The sequence below is a fragment of the Parus major genome, chromosome 17 (genome assembly GCF_001522545.3).
Source record: "Parus major isolate Abel chromosome 17, Parus_major1.1, whole genome shotgun sequence".
In the NCBI taxonomy this organism is placed as follows: domain Eukaryota; kingdom Metazoa; phylum Chordata; class Aves; order Passeriformes; family Paridae; genus Parus; species Parus major.
The window spans coordinates 4525579-4546297 of NC_031785.1; the positions used below are offsets into that span (position 1 = coordinate 4525579).

The 20719-nt window shown below is 52.9% G+C and overlaps 2 protein-coding genes across 9 annotated transcripts in view; one reads left to right on the plus strand and one right to left on the minus strand.

Annotated features, from left to right (window-relative positions):
* Positions 1 to 17514, plus strand: part of RAPGEF1 (Rap guanine nucleotide exchange factor 1) — an 84001-nt gene extending 66487 nt beyond the window's left edge. For 3 of the 6 annotated variants that reach the window (XM_015644622.3, XM_015644623.3, XM_015644626.3), the window contains 14 exons: positions 980 to 1072; positions 2673 to 2761; positions 3998 to 4109; positions 5699 to 5774; positions 8734 to 8818; positions 10211 to 10303; positions 10687 to 10872; positions 11024 to 11108; positions 11326 to 11420; positions 11859 to 11937; positions 12084 to 12185; positions 12610 to 12707; positions 13092 to 13220; positions 13726 to 17514. In XM_015644622.3, the coding sequence (XP_015500108.1) occupies positions 980 to 1072; positions 2673 to 2761; positions 3998 to 4109; positions 5699 to 5774; positions 8734 to 8818; positions 10211 to 10303; positions 10687 to 10872; positions 11024 to 11108; positions 11326 to 11420; positions 11859 to 11937; positions 12084 to 12185; positions 12610 to 12707; positions 13092 to 13220; positions 13726 to 13876 (1473 nt within the window). In that variant the 3' untranslated portion in view covers positions 13877 to 17514. The remainder of the gene's footprint in view (positions 1 to 979; positions 1073 to 2672; positions 2762 to 3997; positions 4110 to 5698; positions 5775 to 8733; positions 8819 to 10210; positions 10304 to 10686; positions 10873 to 11023; positions 11109 to 11325; positions 11421 to 11858; positions 11938 to 12083; positions 12186 to 12609; positions 12708 to 13091; positions 13221 to 13725) is intronic. The other 3 variants (XM_015644624.3, XM_015644625.3, XM_015644627.3) reach the window with 1 other exon arrangement.
* Positions 17515 to 18192: 678 nt separating this feature from the next.
* Positions 18193 to 20664, minus strand: PRRT1B (proline rich transmembrane protein 1B). Of its 3 annotated transcripts, XM_033518344.1 has the most exons (5): positions 20473 to 20664; positions 20281 to 20368; positions 19256 to 19606; positions 18950 to 19090; positions 18193 to 18864 (listed from the first exon to the last, which is right to left on the minus strand). In XM_033518344.1, exons 3-5 carry the CDS (start codon positions 19592 to 19594, stop codon positions 18718 to 18720), a joined length of 627 nt encoding a protein of 208 aa, XP_033374235.1. In that variant the 5' UTR covers positions 19595 to 19606; positions 20281 to 20368; positions 20473 to 20664; the 3' UTR covers positions 18193 to 18717. The 3 variants fall into 3 exon arrangements, with proteins under 3 accessions (XP_033374235.1, XP_033374234.1, XP_015500009.1); XM_033518343.1 differs by having other exon boundaries at positions 20281 to 20664; XM_015644523.2 differs by lacking the exons at positions 20281 to 20368; positions 20473 to 20664 and adding an exon at positions 19778 to 19918.
* Positions 20665 to 20719: the final 55 nt, after the last annotated feature.

Genomic DNA, 20719 nt, shown 5'->3' on the forward strand with positions numbered 1-20719 from the left:
GAGAGTTGGCTGTAACTTCCTGCAATTGTAAGACAAAGCTGAGGGAGGTAAAGAAGTGTTTTGTGAGGTTGGTAGTTACTAAACATGGGCTCCTAACAGCAGTTTGCTTCCTGCAGTTGCCACCTGCTCCCTCCTAAGTCACCAGGAGCAGTGGGTACACTCCAGCTCTGTCTCTCCAGTGCATAAAACCTATTGTTCTCTCCAGGTTCCTGCTCTTCCCCGTTCCCATCTGCCCCAGCTGTGTGCTTGGTGGCAGGTGGTCACATGTTGGTGAAGTTAGGCTAACACTGTCCCCACTCTGCTAGTTTGAGGTCCCGGATCACTTTGCACATCACTGAGCAGGTCTGTCCATTACAGACACTTTTTTGAGCACCTCATTTTCAAGACAGTTCCTCTTTCGTCTGCTGCGAAGCCGAGAGTTGATGGGATTAGAGCTGTCAGCACAGGCCATGCTAGTGCTGCCTCTCTGCCAGGTTTGGGAGAGGGTCACTGATTACAGAGGAAATGTGCAGCTTTTCATGCTTTGGATGTGACCTTGCTTTGCATCTTCCTTGCCCTGGGTCCTTCTTATATCCCAGAAGGCCTCGAGTTTGGTTTATTCTGGTGTGATGGGTCTAGTCCATGCTTGTAGCCTAGTTTGGGGGACACCTTTGATGCCTGCAGAGCTGCAGGGCTGGTCTGCACTCAGCAGGACTGCCCTGGGTAGGACAGGAGCTCTGTGTCCAGCTCTGAACATTCCGCTTCCAGCACCTTGAACTCTGCCTGCTGCTGCCCAGGGCCCTCAGGACAGTCCCCCAGAGCCAGGAATAGAGACCCCCAGGATGGAGCAGCCTCAGTGGCCAGTGTTGGCCACAGAGACAGAACAGCTCCGAGGGAGGTGACGGCAGCTGCCGAGGGCAGTTCTGCTCCTGGGTTCTCTGTGCCATGAACTGCTGGTGGGTGGCACCATCACGTATTTCCTTTCATCCTGTCTCCTTAGAGTGAAAACGCCAGTGAGGAGACTGGTGAGGGTGAATATGTCAATCTGTATTCCTCTGGCCAGAGCAACGGGGAACTCCCTCGCTCTGAAGGAGTAAGTAACAGCCCCGGGAGGCCGGAGCCCAGAGGGGCTGCTGGTGCATGCCGAGTTCACACCGCGGCTCACGCGCTTGGCACCGGCCTCTTCTGCACACTGCAGCTCCCTGTCCCTCCTGCTGCCCCAGCTCCCCAGCCATCCCTCTGCTTGCCCACTCCTGGCTGCAGGTTTGGGGGGTCCTCTTGGTGCAGATGCAGAGCAGGAGATGCTTTTGGGGTCACGCTGAGCCCTGGCAGGAGTCAGGGATGGCTCCTCCTGCCACGCTGTTTCCTTTGCGCTTTGCTGGCTGTTTGGAGCTGCTTGCGTGAAGTTCCCTTCCAGAGAGCTGCACCCCGTTGCCTTCCTGGGGCCACATCTTTTCTTGTAACTGCTTTGCCTTCCCTATTTTAATACAGAAAGCCTTCTGCACTAAATATTTATTTTCTCCTTCACTGTTTGGTTGCAAAGTAAATTATTGATTTAGCATTGTACTCACACAGTGTTTCTTCCTTTACTCAAGCCTTGTGTCAGATATTTCCTAGAGGAGCCAGGGCGTTTTCCATTCCAGGGAGGTTCCACCTTCCTGTTGGGTCATAGGAAACTGGCAGAAGTCCGTGGTGATCCTTTTGCCTGCCCCCCTCTTGGAAGGCACATCTCCTCCAGGAAGTCCCCAAGACCTTTATCCATGGTGGTGTCAACTACACCAAGAGATAGTTCTCCCATCACTTCCCCTCAGGAGACACATCTGGGCAGGCCCATCCTTCTGGGCAGCTGTGAGCGGGTTCTCAACTTTGAAGTGAAGGGCTTTACAGATAGAGTCTGGAAAAATCCTGCAGACACCAAGAAACCCAGGCTCAGCAGGGTATTTCCATGCTGAAGTGGTTTCAGTCCTGTCTGTTCACTAGGTTGCATATCCAAGTTTCACTCTGCATGATGTTAAATAATTCTGAACTCCAACACTGTTGGATTAATAGTCGCACTTGCTGTTCATGGCCATTTGTCTCCTTAATAAATGGCTAATTTTAAATGCTGTATCTTTGCTCTGAGCTCTCTACCTGCTGTTCCATGCCGCGGGTTCAGCTGGTTCTGCTTTTTTGCATTAGCCTCATTTCCACAGCCCTGAGTTGTGGAGTGCAAACGTTGCATCATTGCAAAACCTCTTCTGATGGGAGAGAAGGGAGGTAGGAAGCAGTGAGCATCCCCCCTGAGGCAGGGGGGGCTGTGGTCAGGAGGGGAACTGAAACTGGAGAGCTTAGAGCTGATTGTGTCTGTTTGGATTAAAGCAGAGTGTATTTCAACAGGAAGGGCTGGAGGAAAAATAAAAGGTCATGAGAGGGTTAAAATCCAAGACAACAGCTGACTTGTGTTGTAACTTTCAGCATCATTTCACAATGTTAAAAGCAAACAGTACTAATTACACTAGCCTCCAGAGATGGTCCCAAATTTCCTGTCTGATTAACTTCTGTGTTTTCCTGGCATTTGGCATTAACTTGCATCAATCTTTAACTCTGCAAGAATTTACAGTAAAGGGCCATTGGAAGGCAGGCAGACTGTAAATGCAAGGCTGGCTGGGCTCAAGGACCCCGTGTAATGATGAAAAACTTCTTTCTCTTGGCAGGAATCTCCCCCTGTCAAAGACAGCCACTCCAAAGACTCCGCTTTGAGCAGCAGTGCCATGGGGAAGGAGGGCAAAGATGGTGCTGAAAGGTGAGCCTTGTCCCCCTGCTGTCCTCCTGCCAGGTTTGAAGGGTGCAGAGCCCCAACATCCCCTCTGCCAAACCACAGCTGCCCTAAAACCTCCTCCATGTGCTCTAAACTTCTAAGCCCACTTTTTATGCACTGCCAGTGCATGGTGGGATCCTGCTGAATGAGGAGAATCCTGGAAGATATCCTTGCTGAAATCAAGGAGCCCCTGGGGGTTAATGCAGCCTGTGTCAGCCATCCTCAGACCATCTCAGTGGCAATGCTGTCACTGACACTGGCTGTTCCCTCCTGCTTCTGGGGAAATGTGTGAAAAGAGTCTGTGTTGCTGTTTGGAACAGTCTTCCAGAGGGAAATTTCTTCCTAGCCTTGCTAGTTAGAGGCTGGCTGAGGCCTTGGAGTAGGAGGCTTTATATCCCTTCTAATGCTCTTAGCTGTCATTTGCCTATGTAAATGAAGAGGTGCAAGCTGTAACAGATGGGCTTCAGAAGGAGTGGAGTGAGTGCTTCCCTGCTGCTCAAGATTGCTCTGCAGTTGCATTTCTAGAGCAAAAATAGAGAACAGCAGTGATTTGTGTGTGACAGTCAACTTTCCTCCCCATTTTCCTGCAGTTGGTTTGAGGGTTTTAATCCCTGCAGTGAAGGACACAACACCAGAGTGCTCTGCAAAGCTCTCTATCTGCCCAAAGTACCGACTGCTGCACGGGATTTTGGCCTGTGCCTGGGGAGAGCTATGAGGAACAAGTACTTTATTTTTCTTTTTAAGAGTACAGGCACAGAAAGGACATGTCCTGGCACAAGAGTACCAGCCTTTGGGGGTAGGAATTCTAGAGGGGGAGGTACCACCAAACAAGTGGTCATGATTTTCTGCTCTATTTTCCTGCAGAACAAGAGCCTGTCATCTCCCCTTGTATCAGCACAACGGGTCATGAACTGACTAAGATGTGTATGTGTAGTGTGCTCAGCCTCTATACACTTGAGGAAGGGCTTAGATTTGTGTGCACTAAAAATTTGGTGGATTAAGGAGACATGGAAGTGTGTACTTATAGTAAAATCCCGTCTGCCAGAAATGCAGACAGACAAGTGTTCAGGTCTTAAAGGTTTATCTTTCTCTTTTTCAAGAGATGCACAAAGCAACAGACTTAGAGACAGACATTCGGGCTTGTTTGCAAAAGATTTACCTCCAGAGTGTCTGTGTACTTACTGTCATTTGATGAAGGTTATTTCCCTTTTTTTTTCACAGGCAGCCACAGTCACCAGATACTTTGGAGTCATCACATCTGGAGGAAGAGGTAGATGAGCTGTCCCTCATTGACCACAGTGAAATCATGTCTAGATTAACACTGAAGCAAGAGGTAGGTGTATTCAGGGTTTGTTTTCATACTCTTTGGTTTACTCTGAATTGAAATGTTATTCTCTGTGTGCACAAACAAGGCATCACCTTTTATTTGATAAGAAAAACTATGTTGCAGCAGAAGTGGGGTGTGTGTGAAAGGTGCTGTTAAAGTATGAGATGCTGGTACAGGCAGGGAGCACCAGCAATGAGTGAGGATTTAACAAAATGTGTCCCCAAAAACCAGCACATCCTGTGCCCTTTTCCCAGTCTGCCTCTCCCCACCTCTTCAGCCTCTGACAGTCTGAAATGAATAAATCCAGGTGTGGGGGATGGTGCTGGCCTTTCTCTCTGACAGCAGGTTCAGCAGGTGAATGAGCAGGACATGATGTTACTGATGTGGAAGAGCAGCCAAAGGAACTTTTCTGTGTTTGAGAAACAGCTTTGTGTCTAGCCTTGGGTACACTCCCAGCCAGCTTTGCTCACTGGGCTCTGGAGCCACGCTGTCTTTGACATGCAGCTGGAGGGAACATGCAGGCTTTTGAAGCTTTCAGACTGTCAGGGGTCTTGGCTGAAAAATAGAGAGAATGGATCATTTACTGGCACTTTAGGAGTTCTTTGGTCAGCTGAGATGTGCAGGAGAGAGTGAGAAGCTTTTGCTTTTTCTCTAAGTAGTATTTCATGAGTCTTGCCAGAGGGTCACCTGAAAAATTAACATCTTAGAGCTGCTCCATGGCTGTAATCCATGATTGTTGCACTGTTCTGCATGTTGAAATGATAAAGACATTCCTATGGGAAGCCAGACACAACTCCAGCCTCCTCTGATGGATTGTTACCTTTAAAAAACATTTTAAAATCAGTGATTTCTGAACATTTGGGACTAGCAGATCTGTCTTTTAGTGTCTTTTTTCTTTCTTTTCTTTATGATCTGCATGTTTGAAGCAGTATAGAACTGTCACTGTGAGCTGCTTCCTGCAGTGTGGGAACTGCTGGCTAAGTGCTGGATCGTTTTTGCATATTTTAAGTTGTGAAATGCAGTAGCTGGAAGAAAGATGTGTTTTAGAGAATGGTAATGCAGGGGTCAAGCAATTAGCAAGGCTGTTTCCTTCTGCCAGTTATTGCATGGTTTCAGGTGACCTCTGGCCAAATGACTCCAGATTAGGGAATGAACTCACTAGGTTTTGATGTTCCAGGAACATGCAAGTTGAATGCACGACCTCCCACCCCACAGCCACTGTGGTACGTGATCCTGCACTCTGAGACAGCTCACACAATGCTGCTGCCCTGTTAATGGTCTTCTGGGAGTATTTGTGGCATTTCTGCTCAATCTCCTGTGGGCAGAAGGTTCAGCTTTCACTGAGCTTCACAACCTGGCCTTAGGGAGTCAGAGACTCCAAGCAAGGATCAGCCCAGCTCCTCTCTGGGGCACCAAATGCTTGATTCACATTCCAGGACTATCCCAGCACTGAATCCATGCCCCAGCTCATGCTGTGAGCAGTGCCAGGAGCGTTGTGGGCACTGCCAGTTGTTGCTGAGCTGGAACCCCAGCAATGTTAAACCAGGCCTAAGGGAGCTTGGGCTGTGCCTAACGTGGTTGTGTTCCCATTGCAGGGGGATGATGGGCCAGATGTGCGGGGTGGATCTGGAGACATTCTGTTGGTGCACGCCACGGAGACTGACAGGAAAGGTGCGTGGAGCAGGGGACAGAGCTGGGGACACAGCCTGGCTTTGGCTGCCTGTCCTTTACCCCAAGGACAGCTGGGCTGGGGGAAAGTCTGCAGGGATCCTCTGAGCTTGGAGGGCTGTGTTTATCTGTGTGAGATGGAGGTAAGCTGGATAAGCCCCTGGTGGTTCCATTTAGCAGCAGGGATGGGATTAACTCTTCCCAGCCCTTGCCTGGATCTGGCAGATGAGGCACACTGGTGACAATGCTGTGCTGTGTCCCTGTACCTGCTGAGCTGGGCCACTGCCTTCTGTGAGAGCAGGTGTGACCAGCCTGTTGTGCATGGATCCTGTATTCAGTGGTGCTCCTTGTCCTGTGAATTTCAGGGCAGTGGTGATGTAGGAGTTACTGGAATGATTGTTGACTCAAAGGAGGAAAAAAGGGATGTTGGTTTGGCTCTAATGCAGTTCCTGTGGACACTGGGAGGCTGTTCAGGTGCTGCTCTGCTGACACCCATAATTTTCAATTTACTGTGCCACCTCCTGTCCCACTCTGTACTACTTGTGTCCTGGCAGCCACCCAGACCAGTTCAGAGAGGGAATCCACAGTACAAAACAAGAGATGTGGGGGAGGAAAAGGGACATTAGCAGCCCTTAGCTCTAGATTTGTTAAAACCTCTCTTCATCTGTCCAAACCCAGTCACCACTCACACAAAGCAGCTCCTTTCCAAGACCTGTGGCAAAGACAGCCTTTGCAGTGTTTCCAGAGAATAATTTGAACCTGCCAAACACATCTGTGCTGATGGCCTTAACCAGGATTGATCTCCTTATCTCCTGGGAGGCAAAGCTCTAACCTTCTGAATCACTCAGCACTCGTAGTTTAGAGGTTGATAGTCAAAGGGGAAATATCTTTCATGTACATTTTTAAATGACAGGGGTTTTACAGTAGCATAAGATGTTTGCAATTACTTACGAGCACCATTCAGCTAGCAAGAAAATCCTTCCCCTGACAGCTGTGTTTCCCAGTCTGCACAGGGCATTGAGTCCAGGCAGGAAGGACCAAAGTTAGGAACAGACCAGAGAGGAGAAGGCAGTTGATTATGCCAAGGCTGGGAATGTATATTAAAGAAAATAGTCTAAATGAGATGTGGAAATGCCCCTTATAAACATGCTGGAAGTGGGATAGAGAAACTCTGCTGTGTTGTCTGGAACAAGCATCATAACAAAGAACTTCCCTACTGTTCCTGTTGAAAGGCAGATAAAGAGGTGAGTGCTGGACCTTCAGTTCATGAACAGGGGGCTCTGAGGGTTCTGCAAGCAGTGGGGTGAGAGCTGTGGAGAACCTTTCAGAGCTGGGAGAGCAGGATTTTATGTGCCCACAGCTGTGGAGACCTGGGTGGAGGGAGCTCAGGCAGGCAACAGTTCCCAGTGCCTGAGCTCAGGCTTACAGGCACTGCCAAGCCACAGAGCTGAATGGAGCACAGAGGAATTTGTGCTATGCTAACCCACTGTTTGGGTGACTGAGAGGGTTAATGAATTAAGCTTACAATGAGAAGAATTCGGGGCTTGTAAATCAATCAGCCAAACAGCACAGAGGGGTAGAGTTAAGAGGCTTTCCTTTAAAGATGAATTTCTTGGCAGCTTCAAGTGCCAGAGCAGACCAGCTGTATTACCTCACGTTGCCTTTTGGGCAGATGGGAACCCAGAATAAATGTAACTCCACGCCCTGTTGCATGATGCTTCTTGTCCATTTGAGTTTTCTGAAAAAGCTAAATGGCATAAGCAATAAAATCCATGGTCAGTTAAGTGCTCACAGCACTTGCTGTGAATGCAGGATTAGAGCTGGATAAGGCCTGGAGCTCACCCCTGATGTGAGCACCCAGCCTCTGTTGTTGGAGGCAGCAGCACTCCCTGATTTAAGAGCAGGAGGAAGGTGAGGTTCCTGCCAAGAGAAACACTGCAGGTGGAGAGGCACAGCTGTCCCTCTGTGCCCTGCTCCTTCCCAGCTCCCAGCAGTGGCTGGGTGTTAGAGCACGTGGGTGTGGGGTGATGCCTGTCCTGGCTGGAACAAGCTCTGATGTGTAGCCCAGCCTGGGCAGGCACAGCAGGAGCTCTTCCTCCCTGTGTGCCCTTGGTGCAGTGTCACCACACCCTGCTGCCCTGCCCTGCCCTGCTCTGTCCAGGACTGATGCCCAATGCTCCCATTTGCATTGGCAATTTGGCATTGCTGGCCACAGTGGGGAGGCATTGGGACTGAAGGTGTTCTGCAGTCTTGACCTGACATCTGCATTCCTGTTTGCAGTCCATGCTTCTTCAAATTCCATCCTCTGTGCCCATGGTCATGCCCAAAGCCTTTGCAGTTCCAGGCACTACAGCACCTTGTCCTGCAGATGAATTAGCCCAGGCTGTGTCCACCATGTCTCTGGTGGGGCAGCATCAGTTTTTGCAGTGCAGTTCGCTTTTCTTTTGGCTGGAAATAATCTTCTATTTCCACTGTCCTGGGCTGGATTACCTGGAACTCAGCAAGGGCAGGGGGTCTGCAGCACCACAGCATGTGTTTAAACAATGTGTGTTCCTTATTGGGAGGGCAGAGTGACCTGCCTGAGCACCAAAGACAGAGCAGGCATCACCTCCTGCCATCAGATCTTTTTAAAGGATCCCCAAGGTCTAAACTACGTTTTTCCTTGACACATTATTGATAACTCCTGTCTCACAAGCAGGTGTTTTTCACTGACCCTTTTAGGAGGCACAAGCCCAAGTGCTGCAAGGGAGCCAGGGCCAGGCTGGTGGGGAAAGGGCAGTGTCACTGCTGCTCTTGTGCCAAAGGGTCCATCTGCTGGTGAGGACAACAGTGCAGCATTTCTGGGAAGTTCACTCATCCAAAATGTGTCCATGTCCTCCTCTGTACATCTGGATTCAACCTTACAAAAAGCTTATTTTTCGGAAAGCAGGGTTGACTGAGGCTTTCTTGCTTTTTTGCCTAGATCTGGTACTGTACTGTGAAGCCTTTCTGACTACATACAGGACATTCATTACCCCTGAAGAGCTCATCAAGAAGCTGCAGTACAGATATCCTTTTATGACTGGCAGTTCAGTCCCACCAGGAATCAGAGCTGCACTGTCATCGTGGAGGGAGCTGGTGTGGCAAGGTTTTTGGTCAAAAGCCTGTTGGCAGCATGGTCAGTGATGTGCTGGCCCTGATGGTGTCCCAGGCAGGAATTCCTTCACCTCCACTCTCTCCAGTGGGAATTCCTGCAGGGCAGGTCTGGTCACAGGGGATACTGGACCTGGGAATTGTTTCCAGAGGGTCCTGGCAGTGTAGAGGAGCAATTCAGGTTTTTTATATGTCACTAGGGAACTGGCCTTTCATTTGGGACATTTCCTTTGTTAGAGTGGGGACCAGAGAACCTTCTGCCTTCCAGAGGTGCCATGGGCATTGCCTGTGTAGTTTAATATTAGAGATGATTAAACCATCAAGACTTTCTCTCTTTTACTGCAGTAAACTCAGCCCTAGAGATGCTGTGCTCTTGGCCTCCCAGTCCTGAGCTGAGCTTGTAGCTGATGTGCAGGGTGAGCATTCCTGGCAGAGGATGGAGAAGGCCTCTCCCTGAGCACCCTGCTGCCATTGCCTGCCCTTGGCTCTGTTCCCTGCCAGCAGGGCAGGCTCTGTGGCCCCATCACCACCCTGGCAGTGCTGGGGCCCCTGGCTCTGGTGCTGTGCACCCACGTCAGAGGGAGCCTGACGTCAGCATGTCCTGCTGCAGCTCATCAGTGCCATCTGCAGCAGAGCCACTGCTCCAGCTGGGATCGGCAGCCAAGGACACAGCACGGCTCAGGCCAGGTGACAATCCTGGCTGGGGTACACCTGCAGGCCCCTGCCAGTGCTGCCTTACTCATAACCTTGTTCTCTGTCCCTTTTCAACCTGTGCTCTTGCCCCTATCACTGTCCTCCTTGCAGCAGATTGGGCAGCCAGGAAGGTGGAGGTGACATCTGAGATCTGTTGAGATGTCACAGACCAGTGGAGGAGATCACTGTAGGGAAATGCTGCTCATTAAATTCCACCTTAGAGAGAACAGTTTCAGGGTACACCTGCTCTCAATTCTCTGAGGTGTAAGTACCTCCTCACACCTCCTGCTACCAGCAGCTGGTGTTGGTTTAATGCCATATCATTGTCTCTAATCTCCTGGAAATCGAACACCAGTTTCCATCAGGACAGAACAGTGTGGTGTTCTAATGTGGCTGCCCCATCCCTGGAAGTGTCCAAGGCAAGGCTGGATGGAGCTCTGAGCAACCTGGGACAGTGGAAGGTGTTCTGCCCATGGTAGGGAGTGGAACTGGATGATTATTAAGGTCCCTTCCATCCCAAATCATTCAATGATTTTATGATTCCTAGAGGCAGTTGGGAATTGCACTGATGCTGGTCTGACTACACTGAGTTGATTCCTTAATTTGCAACCAACATATGAGAAGTTTTGCCACTTCCCAGACACGTTCAAGAAGCGAGTCAGTAAGAACACCTTCTTCGTGCTGGTGCGAGTGGTGGATGAGCTGTGGTGAGTTGCCTTCTTCATTTTGGGATGCAAGGTCAGTAACTCACAGAAATCTGGCAGCTGGGAAAATGTGGGTTTTAGAGAAAATGTATTTTTTTAACCCCATCTATAATGAGAGCTGAAATCCCCTGACCAGCAAGACACCTGTAGTGCTGAACTCTTGTGTTGGAAGAACAGATTCTTCCTGTGTGTCCTCATTGGGTCGGTGGTTTTAAAATAGCAAGTAAAAGGGGAAGAGCTGGGATAGGAAGAGCTGGGAAGAAGAGGAATTTCAGTCAGCCAGTTCTGCTTGTAGGAAGGAGCAATGAGACTTGGTACAGATACAAACCCCATAGCTCAGTGTCTCAGCTCTGATGCTTTCCCTGCATTTTCCATCTTCCTCTCAGCTTGGTGGAATTGACAGAGGAAATCCTCAAGCTGCTGATGGACCTGGTGTTCCGGCTGGTCTGCAGCGGGGAGCTGAGCCTGGCCAGAGTGCTGCGCAAGAACATCCTGGATAAAGTGGATCAGAAGAAAATGCTGAGCTATGCCAACTCCATCAAACCTCTGGCAGCCAGAGGGGTGGCAGCCAGGTGAGGAGAGGTGCACATAACAATATCTGTGTCCTCTGAGAGCCAGGACATCCCTTCCCTGGGAACACAGGAGTTTCCTCAGTTCAAAATACAAGATAAGAAAACAGATCACATGTTCTGAGACTTTGTACTTCCTCGTTGTTTTCCACAGGCCAGGGACACTGCATGATTTCCACAGCCATGAAATAGCTGAGCAGCTGACCCTGCTGGATGCTGAACTCTTCTATAAAATCGAGGTACAGAGATGAGGATGGGCTGAGGGCAGGGGGAGGGTTTGGACCTTCTGCAGTGTCTGGTATTCCCTGCCAGCTCTCCCAGACACCTGCTGGACTGTAGGACACAGCTGATCTTGTGCCAGCAAGTGGCTGTGAGCAAAGGCTGCAGCTGGGAATCTTGGGGTACAAATCCCATTTTAATGTGTGGTATTTTCCCACCCCTCTCCTTCCTTGGCAGATCCCAGAAGTTCTGCTTTGGGCAAAGGAACAAAACGAAGAGAAGAGTCCCAACCTGACGCAGTTCACAGAGCACTTTAATAACATGTCCTACTGGTAAGGAGCCATGGCACTGAACTGTGCCTAACCTCCAATGCCTTGCAAATCTTCCAAGTATTCCTCATAGACTTGGGTTCCTTTGTTACAAATGGGATAATGTATATTTTTGGCTAGGAAGTAAATGCAGAGCACTCATCTAAGACGCCAGAGCACAGCAGAAATTAAATCAGGAGGGTTAGGGAAGGCCTTGTAATCCAGAGGAATTAATTATCAGTATCACTGAGCTCTTCAAACAAGCATTCCCCTTGCAGATAAATGCTCTCTGTGAAATTATCCTGTCTTTGCTGTAGATTAGAGTGCTCCATTTAAGTTGGAGGTATTGTGAACTTTTCAATATTGGCCCATCCCAATTAGTGATCAGTTTTCTTAATGAAACAAGAGGAAATCTGATCTCTGCTTAAGTAGGTTTACCTTTTATTCTGTCTGTTCTTCCAGGGTCCGTTCAATAATTATGCTACAAGAGAAAGCCCAGGACCGAGAGAGGCTGCTCCTTAAATTTATAAAGATTATGAAGGTACCAGCTTGTTTTTTTCTGTGAATCACACACATTGCTGCTTTAAGGAACAGGGGAGTGGGGCAGAGCTCTGCTTGGTAGAGCTGTTTGATGCTGGAAGGCTTTTCAGAACTCTCGAGTAACTGGAATATTCTCCCTCTTCACAGCACTTAAGAAAGCTGAATAATTTTAATTCCTATCTGGCCATCCTTTCTGCACTGGATTCTGCCCCCATCCGAAGGCTGGAGTGGCAGAAGCAAACCTCAGAGGTGAGGAGCAGTGGGGCCTGTGATCTTTGAGGGAAGGATAAGTGTGCTTATGTATCAAACAGCTGAGTGGTTTTACATCTCAGCAGTGTCCCAGGGTGGAGGGATGGTGGATGACTCCTCTCCAGTGGCTAAAATGCCACAGTGCTGGAGGCCTTCAGTGTGGCTGGGCATTCTGACAGCTGCAGGAGTGCCAGCACAGTCACAGAGGAGAAACAGCCTCCTCCTCTTCCTCCTGCAGCCCAAAGCTTGGGGAGGCTGAAGGCAGCAATGCTCCACTTGAGCACCCCAGGGCTGGCCTGAGTAAATCAGCTGGAGGTGTTTGCAGGATGGCATTAACTCCCTGCTCTGTGTGGCTGTCTGGGGGGAGGTGACAAGAAAAATGGGTTTGCAGCAGGGGTGTCACCACGGGCTTTGTGTTCTGCAGGGCCTGGCTGAGTACTGCACCCTGATCGACAGCTCCTCGTCCTTCCGCGCCTACCGAGCGGCCCTGGCCGACGTAGAGCCCCCCTGCATCCCCTACCTGTGAGTGGCCAGTTCCTTCCTCTGCCTCTGCTTCTGCACATTAAAATGGCTCCTTCAAGGATTTCTCAGCAGCTGCTGCTGAGCTCAGCCTTTGCCTTTTGCCCAGCAACTGGGGTAAGGCAGCACCGTGCCACATCAGCCCTCAGGCCCTCTCTGGAGCAATTATTCTGAGGTGGGGTGGCCAGCTGGGGGTGTTTGCATCTAAAAACCTTTGGATGTGCTGCTGGGGATTGTTTCCCTCTGGATAAGGTTGCCATTCTGGTGGCAGTGGGAGGCTGCTGTATTTTGTTGGGCTGCCTTTTGGCTGGCCACCCTGCCCTGTGTGACTAACCTCTGTGTCTGTTTGCCTACTCCCTTGGCCTGCTGCCCCTTTCCTTCTTTCAGAGGCCTAATTCTGCAGGACCTGACCTTTGTCCATCTGGGAAACCCTGATTACATTGACAGCAAAGTGAACTTTTCCAAGCGCTGGCAGCAGTTTAACATCCTGGACAGCATGAGGTGCTTCCAGCAAGTGTAAGTGCAGCAGTGGGACTGGGAGGTGCCTTTGGGGCAGGGACATGGACATGGGAGCCCCTGTGCAACAAGGGAGTCTAAAGGGGAAGGGAGGTGGAAGGAGAGCTGGGAGCAACCAGCCAAGGGCTCCAGTCAGTCTCCTTCCCTCTCTAGGTTAGATAAACATTGTGAGGACATTTTCCCTGATACTTGTTTTCAGATCCAGACAAGTTTTGCCTTCAGGTTTTGCCGTTGCTGGTTCCTATGTTCTCTGGGATATTCAGGGTTTTCTTAAGTGCTGTCCTGCAGCAGAGGCAGCAGGTCTAGCTGCTCATTTCTGTGTGATAGGTGCCTTTTTCCCCTCAATTCAGTGTCAGGTTTTTCCCCTTTGTGGTGTCCACCACTGTCATGAGTATGGGCACAGCCCACACACAGTGCTGGATCTCCTGAGAGCAGGACAGGGGTGGCCCGAAGGAGAGGACCCAGGTAGCCCTTGTTTAACTGCAGCTCCTCTGTGGTTTTCCAGACATTATGATATCAAAAGGAACGATGACATAGTGTCATTCTTCAACGACTTCAGCGACCACCTGGCTGAGGAGGCCCTGTGGGAACTGTCCCTGAAAATCAAACCGCGCAACATCACGAGGCGGAAAACAGATCGGGAAGAGAAAACCTAGGGGGAGAGGTTGTGCGAGGAGAATTGCTCCGCAGAGGCGCCGAGGGCAGCTATGAGACTGGAGTTCAATGTTTGTACCTGTCACTGGATGACACACCCTCCCTCCCAGCTGGCAGCCGTCCCTGGGGGTGGCAACGCTGGGCGCGGAGCCGCCGGCGCAGCCGCCAAGGGCAGAGATCGGCCGGTGCTCGCTGCACTTGCCCTCCTCCTTCTCCCATCCCTCTGTGCCATGAACCAGCTTTAACCCCGGGGACAGAGCTGTGTGGAAGGAGTGTCCCACACAAGCGTGTTGCTGGTTTGCTGGCCCCTTGCATCCAGATGTACCCTGGCTGTTGTTTCCATCCGCAGAGCAGGGGCAGCAGGAGCTCAGCACACACTGACTCATCTCCGGAGCAGTGTCGGGCAGCAGCAGCTGTGGAAGCCAAGGGTTGGAGTCTCCCCTGCAATGCCACCTTCCCAACGTGTTCATGAGGATGGAAGCATCTCCTGCTGCCTGCCAGAGGAGCTCTGCTTTCAGAGAGCTGCTTGTGTTTACAGGGGTCTCGGCTCACCCCAGATCTCTGGCGCCTTCTTCATGGGAGGAAGGCTCTGGTCGTCGATACAGAAGAGGCACTGAAAATGTGGGCAGGGACCCGCCATCTCCAGTCATCACACCCCCTCCTCCTCTCAGATCTCGTTATTTAAGCAACAGTAAATCCCTCTGAACCTGGAAACATGGACTGCCCAGGTACTGGGGGTCACCTGCCTGTGACCCCGTGTCTCTTAGCGATGGTACTTAGCTTTTGCACAGGAAATGCTGTAGGATACAGACTGTACATACCTAGTGTTTAGAACCCCCTGGGGATTTTTGATGCATGTCTGAATACCGATGAATTTATAGGAAAAAAAACAGAAGAAAAGTGCAAACCAGTCTGTATAAAATCCACAACCAGTGACAGTGTTGTTCCAAGTGCTGGATAAAGGAGGCTCGGGGCAGCCGGGTGGGCACTGGCTGCAGAGCAGGGGCAGGAGCCTCGTGAAGGAGCCAGCAGATCCATTTCTGGGTTGGAAGTGAGAACCAGGAAGGAGCCCTGTGCCCAGCTGAGCCACCCTGTCCTCCCACCCACTCCTCTCTCTCTGTTGCCAAATGTTTTTCTCTGGGGGTCCCTGTTGGGACCCTCTGTGCTGTGCTTTGAGAGCCGTGCTCTGGCAGGACCCGGCAGGTCCCTGTCCCCAGTCCCGCTGTGCTGGTGCCAGCAGGGCAGGGACAGCCCAGCATGGAAGGATGAGGCTGGGGTGTCATTTCCCACACACACAGTGTTAACCCCAATCTGTTCAGTGTGCCTTATTCAGCCCCTCTGTTCCCCCTCTGTGTCCCACCCAGCACAGCCCCAGCCAGGCCATTTCACATCCCTCCTCTCTGTCCTGCTCCAATGCAGTTGGATCGTGGGTGTGAGTGTGCCCTGCAGGTTTCAGCAACCTTGCAAGACCCTCCTCAGCTCCCTGTCATGTGGTCACAGGTTTTTACAGGGTTCTGACAAAATATCCTGCAGGTTTAGGGCAGCAGCTCCCAAGGAACACAGACTTGGAGTTTCACAGAGCATCCTTGTATCTCAATAGCAGCTCTGTGCCTGCAAAAGCCTCTGTTTGTTCTGGGTTAATCAGAGCTGCACTCCTTTCCTTCTCCAAACAGATTGCAAAGCCTTGGCCAGCTCTGCTTGACCCTCAGGAGGGAGTGACAGCCTGGGGTTTTACCCAGCTTGGTTTTTTTTCCTGAAGACTCAGGCACGAGACTCACACAGTGGCCAAGCACAAAGAGACTCCCCTGCCTGTGAGGGGAGTGTGGGGTCCAACACAGCTCTGTGCAGCCCCAGAGCAGGAGCAGCAGGAATCTTTTGTGCTGAACCTCAGTGTCTGAGCCACAACACTTCAAAAGTGATTTTCATGGCACTGAGGGCATTGGAGCTGTGTGTTCTGTCCAGCCAAGGCTTTGCAATCCCCAGAGGCTTCCCAGGAAGTAATGTCCATGCTTCCTTTGCAAATAAGATCTTCCAAAAGCCCAGCATGGTGAGGTGGTGAAAAGGGCTATGAAAACACCTGGATGTGGTGTTGGCCTCACCCTGGAGGCTCTGAGCAGCCCTTGGGTGCAGTGGAAGGCTGTCCTAGGAGGGCTGAGTGTGGTGGTAGCTCTGGAATCACAGCCCTGGGGGTTCAGAGGCACAGGAGGGAGCAGCTTGTCTTCATCCAGCTGTGTGACCGTGTTACATGAGGGATGAGCAAGTGGCTCATGGGTTGGGCACACAGGACACCCCAAAAACGGCAGTGACTGGGGTTCCACAGGGCTCCACCCTTGGCCCTGTGCTCTTCAACATTTTCATTAACAACCTGGACACAGGACTGGAAGGGATACTAAGGAACTTTGCTGACAACACTAAATTTGGGCACAATATAAAAAAGATATTAAGCTATTAGAGAGTGTCCAAAGGAGGCTATAAGGATGGGGAAGGGTCTGGAGGGGCCTTGTGATGAGCAGCTGAGGACACTTGGTTTGTTCAGCCTGGAGGAGACTGAGGGGAGACACTGTGGTATTCAGCAGCCTCACAAGGAGCAGGTGCAGATCTCTTCACTTGTGACAGGACCCGAGGGAAAGGCTGGAGCTGTGTCAGGGGAGGTTTAGGTTGGAAATCAGGGAAAAGTTCCTCCTCTAGAGGGTGGTGGGGCACTGTTAACAGGCTCCCCAGGGCAGTGGTCACAGCACCAAGCCTGTCAGATTAAGAGGTGTTTGGACAGCGTTCCCACATGGTGGGATTTTTGGGTTGTTCTGTGCAGGGCAAGGAGTTGGACTCAGTGACCCTGGTGGGTCCCTTTCAGGTCAGCATGTTCTGTGGTTCTGTGATCCCACCAGCAGGAGCCATTTCCAGGTTCTTCCTGCACCTGAACCCACAAGCTGAACCCTCTCCCAAAGGAGGTCTCACCCTCTGCCAACCCCCAGAGCCAACAGCTCAGCCCATGGCGTTGGGATGGGAGGTTGGAAGCCACAGCACCTTGTTCAGTGGGGCCTCCCAGATTTCCTCCCCCAGCTTTCCTCCCCCTTCACCCCTTCCTCTGCTGCCATCCCCAGCTGAGCAGGGTCCCAGCTGCAGCTCCTGGCTCATGTCCCACCCTCAGACCAGGCTCTCAGGGCTGGAGGGACCCTAGAGGAGGGTCCCCTTGCCTGGAGCAGCTTCAGGTTTGCTGAACAGAGAAACCCCACTCCCCCCCCTCCAGGAGCAGTGCCTGGGGAGCAGAAACCCAGAACATCCTTGTGCAAGACTGGCCACAAGTGTGTTCCCATCTTGCAGGCAGCATCCTTAAGGCCATCACCTTTTTTGGGGAGAGGGAAGAGTCTGAATCCCCTCTCCACACGGGGCAGGGAGTGGGGAGAAGCGATGCCCCCAGTCACCAGCCCCCTGCCCCACTCCCAGGCCTCTCCCCCCAAGCAGTTCCATTGTATTATAGATTTACCACTAACCCCCATGGTGGCATCTTCCTGCAAACATTTCAGACCTGTAACTTTTATATTAAAGACAAATAAAACACCAATAGTGAACCTGCCTGATGATCCTGTTTACAGTGCATGCACAGTTTGTGGATTAAAGTGACAATCGAATCCGCCTCTGGCACTGGTGTGGCTTCGTGTTTTCTCATGTGGTTTTCCTCTGCCCATGCCTCTTTTTCCATTTTCACTACAAATTTCTTCCCTCTCTCTGCCAAGATGGCTTTTCCCCAGTACAAGCCATACACCTGGGAGGGGGAAATCTACTCCTGTCACCTTGTCTGGCCCCGGTGTCCCCGTCAGGGGTTTTGGCTGCCCGGCCCCCGGCGTGTGCCCAGCCCGTGCAGTGACCGTGTGCCGGCAGCCCAGGGCTATAAATAACCTCTGCAGTGGCTGAGCTGCTCCACGGTGCTATTTCAGTCCTGGACAGGGTTCAAAATTCCTCTGGAAATAATTGTCATGGGCCAGCTCAGGAGGAGAATGCCCAGACAGTGACCAAGCACATGCCCCCTGCACCAGGGCTGGAATGTGGGGCTGCATGCCAGGGGCCCAGCACAGCAGGAGGGGTCTGTGCACAGCTCCGTGTCCCCCCAGGCAGCTCGGCCAGTGACACCCCCAGGCCTGGGGACATGTGGAGATTCCCCTTCCCTGGGGTCCTACATGGGCTGGAAGCCTGGTGCCCACCTGCTCTAGGGAAAACCCCGATTTCAGCTGTTGCAGGAGAACTTACCCTGAATTTTGTGGTGGACAAAGCCCATGGCAAGGGGAGATACAGGCCCTTGGTGTGCAGAGAAAACAGAAGCTTGGGCTACAGCTGCATTTTATTTCAATCTGGAAGCAGCAAGAAGGTGGCAAGGTGTGTGTGGGTGTGTGTCTGTGTGTGTGTCTGTGTGTGCAGAATTACTGTAGGACAGCATACCTGGGTTTGTATCTTCTCACATTGTTAATGATCAGCGAGGGCTTCCCACACACCTGTTACTTCTGCTCCATCTCCAGCCCCAATCCTACAAGATGCTCGCTCTGCACCAGGCTGGCAGCTCCAAGTGCCGGCCCGCAGCAGTGGGATTCAGCATCCTGCAGCAGAGCCTGGTCCCGCCCATGGATCCGCCACAGCTCCCTGCCCAGAGCTGGATCCGGCATCTCCCTGCTCCGGGCTCCTCCTGCCCAGGCCGGGGCAGCTCCTCGCCCCGCAGCCCCAGTAACACTTATTTGTCACCCTTGTCACAAGGCTGTGGCAACTCCAGCTGCCCGTGCCCCTCCCCGGCCCCAGGTGGGGAGCCAGAAGGAATTCTTGGCACACGCCGCGTCCCTGGGGCTCAGGGTCCTTGTCACAAGTACAGGGACACCAGGACGTAGATGATCCAGGTGATGGAGGCGAACAAGCCGAAGAGGAGGCTGAAGAGGACCAGTGACTGAGCCTTTCTGGATGCCACGTGCGCCTGGGCCACGTCCCCACGGGCAAGCGCAGCCCGGGTCTGGCACAGGGGAGAAGGGGAGGGCTTAGAAGAGACCCGCAGCACCGGGAGGGGTTTCGGGGCTGCCGGGTGACTCCTTCCCTACCTCATGGGAGTAGACGAGGGCCATGACCCCGGTCAGCAGGCAGCAGAAGAGGGTCACCAGCACCGACTCCACCATGTAGTCCTTGGGCAGCTGCTGCCCGCGGCCGGCGGACAAGGGCCCGTGGCCCGGCTGCGCGTTGTACTGAGGTGTTTAGAGCACAGGGGGTGGTTAGAGCTGCCGGAGCGCTGGGAGCGCTCCCCTCCCGGGCTGGGCGACACACGGAGTTCCACGAACCCGGCAGGGGAGATAAGGGGTGACTCCCGCTGCAGAGCGGGGCAGGAACACGTCGGGGTGCGGGATACGTACCGTGGTGTAGGGCAGGGGCCCGGGAGGGAAGCCCGGGGCTGGGAAGGGCCGCGGCCCCGGCCCCGGCTGGTAAATGACGGGCCCTTGGTGGGAGAAGCCGGCTGGGAACGGCGGATAGAGGTGAAAGCTCTTGGGATCCGGGGGCGAGTAGGGCGGAGGGGCCCCCTCGAAGGCTGAGTTGGCGACCACCGACACCGCCACGGCCCTGTCCCCGCGGCCCGCGGGGGGATCGCTGCGGGTGCCGGGGGTGGGCAGCCCCCCGGCCGCCCCGCTGCCATCGCCCTGCTCCGCTCCCCGGGCTGCGGGGCCCTGCGGCCCGCCTGGCGGCTCACCGTCCATCCGCGGAGACGCCTGCGGGGACAGGGAGGTTCTGATGGGACGGAACATTCCCGGCACAGCCACCCAAGTGGTTTGGGGTGGGATGGGGCTGTCCTTGTGCTCCCCTCGGGGGCCGCGGCCGTGCCGAGCCCCCAACGCCCGGTCCCCTTCCCGCCCCAGCGCCCCATCCCCGGCCCCACTCACGCCGGTGCCCGCGGGGTCCCAACTGCCGCCGCTCGGGGCCCGGCCCCGCTCCGGCCCCGCCGCGCTCCCCGAGCCCCGCGTGGCCCCGCGCGGGCGGCGGGAGCGCGGCCGGGCCCGGTTAATCATTGACCCGCTGTTTGCCCAGGCCCTGCGGGCGGGGCCGCCCCGGACCGGCCCCCGGCACCGGGGGGCTCCGGGGAGGTAAACGGCGTCGGGCGTTGGGTCCGGGGCCCATTGCGGCCGATGGAACCGGCGCTGGGAGAAGGGCAGTCAAGGAGCTCCCCAGCAATTTATTCATATTTAAACATGTGATTTGGTTTTATTTTAGAATGTTGTATTTACATGTAGAATGTGGTGTGTGTTCCGGCTCTATTTATACACAAAATGTATATAAAATCCTGTATACCGTAGCTATAGCTATTAATATTTAACGTGTGTGTGTAGATATCTCGATCGCACCCCAAGCACAAGATGTGTGCGCACACAGTTTGTACGTGTCTTACCCATATGTGTATTTATGTGTCCTGGTGTCTCTGGGTTGTACCTTCAGGTGTTTCTTCGCAGTTCCCGTGCACGGCGCTCTGTGTGCACCTGCGTGGGGACTCAGGAACAGGTTAAAACATACACGGGAACAGCTGTGAGCAGGCACCTGGGCACAGGTGTCAGACACACGGGAAGAGGTGTCAAACACCCACCTGGGAGCAGGCGTGCACTCACACACGCTCATACAAGTGCCTGGGTAAGGCAGCATTGTCTGTAACAAGGCAGAGCCGTCTGGCTGTCCATCTGTCCCTCCACCCATCTCTCCATCTCTCTGTCCGTCCCTCGGTGTGTCCGTCCATCCCTCGGTGTGTCCGTGCATCCACCTGTCCGTCCGTCCGTCCCTCTGTCCGTGCCGATGCTCTGGCCCCGGGGCTGACACCGGACGCGCTCAGCGCGCGT

Coding starts and splice junctions, on each gene's coding strand:
- PRRT1B (XM_015644523.2), bottom strand. CDS start 19,903: ATGATTAACCGGGCCCGGCCGCGCTCCCGCCGCCCGCGCGGGGCCACG. Junction 19,091..19,255: donor GGCCCCTGCCCTACACCACG/GTACGTATCCCG, acceptor TAAACACCTCAG/TACAACGCGCAGCCGGGCCA. Junction 18,865..18,949: donor CCCTCGTCTACTCCCATGAG/GTAGGGAAGGAG, acceptor CCCCTGTGCCAG/ACCCGGGCTGCGCTTGCCCG.